Below are 5,654 nucleotides of genomic sequence, written 5' to 3'. Positions count from 1 at the left end.
TAGAAAGAAATTAATCGGACAACTAAAAATATATAGAAAAAATTAGCTGGGCATGGTGGCATATGCCTGTAGTCCCAGTTATTCGGGAGGCTGAGGCAGAAGGATCACTTGAGCCCAGGAGTTTGAGGTTGCTGTGAGCTAGGCTGATGCCATCGCACTCATTCTAGCCTGGGTGAGACTCTGTCCTTAAAAAAAAAAAAAAAAGAAAGAAATCCTCCCGCCTCGAGCCTCCCAGAGTGCCTAGGATTACAGGCGTGAGCCACCATGCCCAGTCAATAACTTTTTGAATATAGCCCAGTCTGTAAATAAAAGTCTGCCCCAAGTTCAGTAAATACATAATATTAAACATTTTATGAAAATTATTATGCTAGTTACTAGCTAAAGAGAATCTATTAAGAAAATTATCACATTTCCTATCTAAAATATTTATTGGATATGCAAATTAGCTCGTTAATGTAATATAAAATGTTTACCTTGACACCATGGCCCACATCATCCAGAACTGTGTAGTCAATAGGTTTCCGAATATACCTTACAGGGCGTTCCATATTTGCAGGCGCTATTATTTTGTGAGTTCTTGATGTATTCTTATTTGTTGTCAAAATACCAATCTCTCTTCGAGCCACTTTCTCTTTATGAATATCCACAGTCTGTATTTTAAATGTGAACAAAACAAGAAATTATTTGACATAGTAAATCATATATATGAGGTCCATATATACTGGACCATAGGACTGTACTAAATGTCTATTTTCTAGTGAATACCTTATTTTTCTCTTTAAAATTAAGCAAATTATACAAAGCTAAAAAGCAGGAAATATTTAAAGGTGATTGAAAGCACCAAATAATTTAATGAATTTGATTCTAAAACAATTTTCAGGAAAGCAGGGGTTTTTTTCCCTAAAGACTTGGTATGTGTAGAAGGGGAAAGGAGTCCTGTTCCCAACAGCTTACACTTTATTTAATGGGGATGCAGACAAAAAAAAAAAAAATCAGTAATTATAACACAGTGGCGTCAGTGCTGTAATGACACATGCACAATTTATTTGAAATTAGTGTAAAGGTACTGAGAGCAAGATACCTAACTAGGTTGAAAAGAGTTCACTTAAAGAATTTACAGAGTAGGCAGGTTTTAAAGGATGAATAGGAAGGAGTATAAGAGGCAGATATGGAAACTATTAAAGACAGAAAGAACAATGTGCTACAGACAAAAGTATAGAATTATAAATTGTCAACTGTCAATAAGCAGTCTAGAAACTTGTTTGGTGCAGCCTACCTACTACCAGCCTATGAGGCTTTTTGTAAAAATACTTTGTCCTAATAGTAATGCAGAACCGATGACAAATTTAAATTGAGTGACATAATCATACAAGCATTTTAAGAAGACCCCTCTAGCAGTTGTGTTGAGGATAGAAAGAAAAAAACTACAGGCAGTGAAACAAGTTAGGAGGCAATTACGGTAGTCCAGGCGAGAAAAAACCAGGATCTAAACTGAACTGAAGCAGGAAAAAGAAAGGAAAAAAGGTACTGTCAGAAAGAACACCTTAATATTACGCTTGAAACGGTATCTATTAAAATTCTGTCTTATTTCACCAGGATTTTTAGATTGATTAGGAAAAGAACCTGTTATCAAAAATACTATCACAGCTGGGCACTGTGGCTCACACTTGTAATCCTAGCACTTTGGGAGGCCGAGGCAGGAGGATCACTTGAGGCCAGGAATTTGAGGTTGCAGTGAGCTATGATGATGCCGCTGAACTCTAGACAGGGCAACAAAGCAAGACTCTTTCTCAAAAATTTAAAAAATGCTATCACAACCCCAAAACAAGCTGGAAAGAGACACCTCTCTATATGCTTGTCTAGCATTTCTGTACATTCTGAAAAAAGATGCACTAACTCCCTTTGTTCTGGACGTTTATATAAACAACCTTAGAAAATATAGCATCTCCTTGGAAAGCAAAGGGCAGGCTGTTTCCTGTCCAGTATAATAAAGATAACGTAACCCTCCAAGACAAAGGTAAAAAGGTTTTCTGCCCACTATAAAAGATCTGGTCCCCTAAGCTGGGAGTCTCTTTCCTCTCATATGCCAAACTGTGTGTATGCAGGCATCACCTGGCTTTCTCTGCAGTACCCTGAGGAAACTGGGGCTCTGTTACCTGGCACAAATGCTGACACTCTGGGTACTGCTATTGCCATTAAGTAATCAAATCCTTTGTCTCTGACCCAGGAGCCTCATGTTTTCCAACAGAATGCATGAAATTGCACTAGGCAAACATGTTAGCTTGCAAGGGTAACTCAGGCCCTTCACAATTTTTGACAGTTTTGGCAATGATAATAGAATGCTGACAGAGACAATGCTTTCTATAAAGGCAAGGAAAGGCCAGTTAACAGGAACTGAGAAGGTCTATGAGAATTGTTAATGAACATGTTAACCAAATTGTATGGTCAACCAGGCAGTGAATAGTCCTCCACTTTATTGCCTGTTAATGAGCCTAAATTGAAGAGGAAGTTTCAGGCTGAGTACCAGGAAGTGGGCAAATTAAAGGACAACAGCCTGAATGATGCCTTGGTTATTGCCAACTTTCCTCCAGATGGGAGGACTTCCTCACCAAGCTGACAGTCAGCCTCAGCAGGTGTGCCCCATGAACAACTAGTGCTAAGGTTTGCCTGGCAGAGGGAGAGGGGTTCTGTTCCCTTTTGGGCAGGAATTACAGAGATGCATCTACACTGAGTGTGAAAAGAGGAAAATCTGAAGCCATTGTGGGTAGAACCAGGTAAATCTTTAGAACTTGGGCTGGTTTGCTTGGATGATGAGGGGCATGTAATTAATTACATTGTTTGGGCATGTAATGCTTGTTAAAAAACAATGGCAACAACTGGCTGTCCTAGTACTCAGCTCCTCCTGCAGTCTGTCTTGTCAATATTCAATCTTTTTGAGAGGCCCAGTGGAGTGGCTCATGCCTATAATCTTAACACTCTGGGAGTCTGGGGGTGGGGGGTGTCCCTTGAGGTCATGAGTTCAAGACCAGCAAAAGCAAGACCCTGTCTCTACTAAAAATAGAAAAAATTAGCTGAGCATTGTGGCATGTGCCTGTAGTCCCAGCTACTTGGGAGGCTGAGGCAGGAGGATTGCTTGAGCCCAGAAGTTTGAGGTTCCAGTGAGCTATGATGACATCACTGCACTCTAGCTAGATGGCAACATCCTGTCTCAAAAAAAAAAAGAAAAAAAATCAGTCCTTTCTAGATGACAGTAAAGGGCATCAGCATTTTTTAGTTATAGGTCTTATCCCTGCTACAAGAGACCTTCAGCTCTCTTGGGGAAATTTCCCTAAGACAAACTTCCTTCAACACCAACCAGTCTACAGTACTGGATTGGGTTTAAAATGCAGATGAAGATAACTCACTGGAGAATCAGAAACTATAAAAGTTCAAAGGATCTAGATAAGTCTTGCCATCAACCCTGCAAACTTAGAAGTCTCCCCTAGCCCCAGTATTGAAATGCAGAAAGAATTTAAGAGACGTTATCTTGACAAAGGAGCATCAAATAGCCCACCTTAAAATGGACTCCTAAAAACAATGACGCCACCCTACAGATAAAGCCCAAGTCAGCCAATGGGTACAAAACCCATTGTCCCCACCAGAAAGCAATGTGGCTGTAGCTGTTGAATCAAGGTGTTCCCATACAGAAATGGATGTCCATAATCATAACCTTGTCACAGAAAATAGGGTTTTGGGAGGACCAAAAACACTACTGGTTTATCTGGCTGATGAGCATGCATCTACATCACCACCCAAAACTGAAAGTACATGCTCGTTGTTTACTGGTGCAGAGCTGCTCTCTCCCAACCCCCTCCTTGCCCACCATACCTCAACCTCAGCTGCTAAAAGAGAAAGGTTAGGGGTGGAGCCAAGTTCTCCAAGTTGCCAAGGGAGACTGAAGACCAAACACACCTGGGTATGCTAGATAACTTTGGGGTGGGGACTGACCCAAAATGTTATGGCTCTATTGGATACAAGAGCCCAAGTCACCTTCATACCAGTCTTGTGGAGGGATAACTTACCTGCTTTCAACTGCTGAGGTTTGGGTAGGGTTCACAGCAGAGAAGGGAAGCTAATGTGTCCTTTTGGGTGAGGCCCTCTGACCCAATGTGCTACTGTTGTGGCTTCTGTTGTGTGTACACACTGATGAGTGTGTAACTGGTATTGATATTCTACATGTTTGTACTGTGAATGCTCATAAACTCCAGAGGAGATTATACCCATTGGCATAAGCCCACATAGAAAAGCACTAGTAGCTTTAAGGCCCCACAATCCTATGACCCCTATGAGTACAAGTCTCTGTGCACAGACAATTTTACTAAGCAAAGCCTCTGGCAAGACAAGCAGCTCTTCTGGAAGTGCCTGCTGGGTTTGGATTCAATGCCTCCCTGACACAGCTAACAGATATGCATCTTTTGAAAAGATTCCCATTTGGGGATGGGTCAACTCAAATGCAATGAGTAACGAGGTGGAAAGGGCCCCACAAGCCTCTCTCATCACAGGGAATGTAGACTCTGCTGGCTACATTCAAGGATGTAGCCAGCCTGGCCTCTATGGCAGCTCAGCTCTATGTGAAAAAGTAGCAGCTATGCCTTCCAGGAAGCTTGATCTTCCATTCTGCCATCTAAACCAAAGCCACTGGCTCAATATGGCCCTTGATTCACAGAGGTTCGCTAAATGCCTGGGGGGGGCCTGGTTCACTCATGATTCAACTAAGCTGAAACTCTGTGGTGTCCAGTGGGCTACTGTGCTGCTCAACCTCAGTGCCTGTTACACAGAACTGAAAATGGGTGTGGTTGCTTTGTTCTGTGGGCAGAACTCAAGGACATTCTCATAGATTAGGCCAATACTCCCCTTGAAAACCTTGTTATATTTCCACTGACTCTCAGACTGTTACCCATGGCCTGCCTAGCTGGTCTGTCACACGGAAAACTACAGAATGGTATATTAAAGACTGTCCATAAACTGTGGAAGTTAACTGTAGTTGCTGATCCAACCACCTGGATCACCAATATAGATGCCGCATGGGAAGGAAGGGCCCACTGTCTGATAAGAACAAGTGGAATCGAGCTACTGATCAAGCCTGTGCTGCTCAGACTGCCACCACTGCTGCTGATCAAGCATCATACCAGACACAGCAACACATCTACCATCACAAATAGATGACAAAGTAAAGGACTCTGTGTTTCTGATGCAGAGGCTACCATCTCATCCCAGACTTGTGAGTCCCGGGGGAAAAAAAAACCATTTATCTCCTGGTGAGAGGGACGATATCACACACTACTAGTAGACTGGTTACATGAGATCTTTGATACTCCTCTTCAGGCTATCAGTGGTGCCTCATTGTTGATGACACTTTTTCTGGGTCTGGTATTGCTATCCCAGTCCAGTCAGCTGACTCCAGCCTCATGGCTATGGCCCTTGACACTAATCTGTGTCATGTTTTTGACGTTGCACACCATTTGTAATCTGACAATAGTGTGCTTTTTATCACACAGTCACTCAACAATGGGCTGTTAGTCAAGGTATGTGAGAGCCTTTGACACTTCCTAACATCCACAAGCACCTTGTATTGCTATGTGCTGGAACAGCCCCCTCAAAATCAACTCAAAAAA

At 42.2% G+C, this 5,654-nt stretch overlaps 1 protein-coding gene across 10 annotated transcripts in view; it reads right to left on the bottom strand.

The window, feature by feature from the left end:
* The window catches only part of ABI1 (abl-interactor 1), a 136,857-nt gene that overhangs the window by 30,165 nt on the left and 101,038 nt on the right, over positions 1-5,654 (bottom strand). For all 10 annotated transcript variants that reach the window (XM_012654872.1, XM_012654876.1, XM_012654873.1 and 7 more), the window contains exon 3: positions 474-650. In XM_012654872.1, coding sequence (XP_012510326.1) covers positions 474-650 — 177 coding nt within the window. The remainder of the gene's footprint in view (positions 1-473; positions 651-5,654) is intronic.

Source organism: Propithecus coquereli, unplaced genomic scaffold (assembly GCF_000956105.1).
Source record: "Propithecus coquereli isolate 6110/MARCELLA unplaced genomic scaffold, Pcoq_1.0 Scaffold45, whole genome shotgun sequence".
NCBI lineage: Eukaryota > Metazoa > Chordata > Mammalia > Primates > Indriidae > Propithecus > Propithecus coquereli.
The sequence above is the reverse complement of the archived record's forward strand: the minus strand, read 5'-3'. Positions and strand labels throughout refer to the sequence as shown.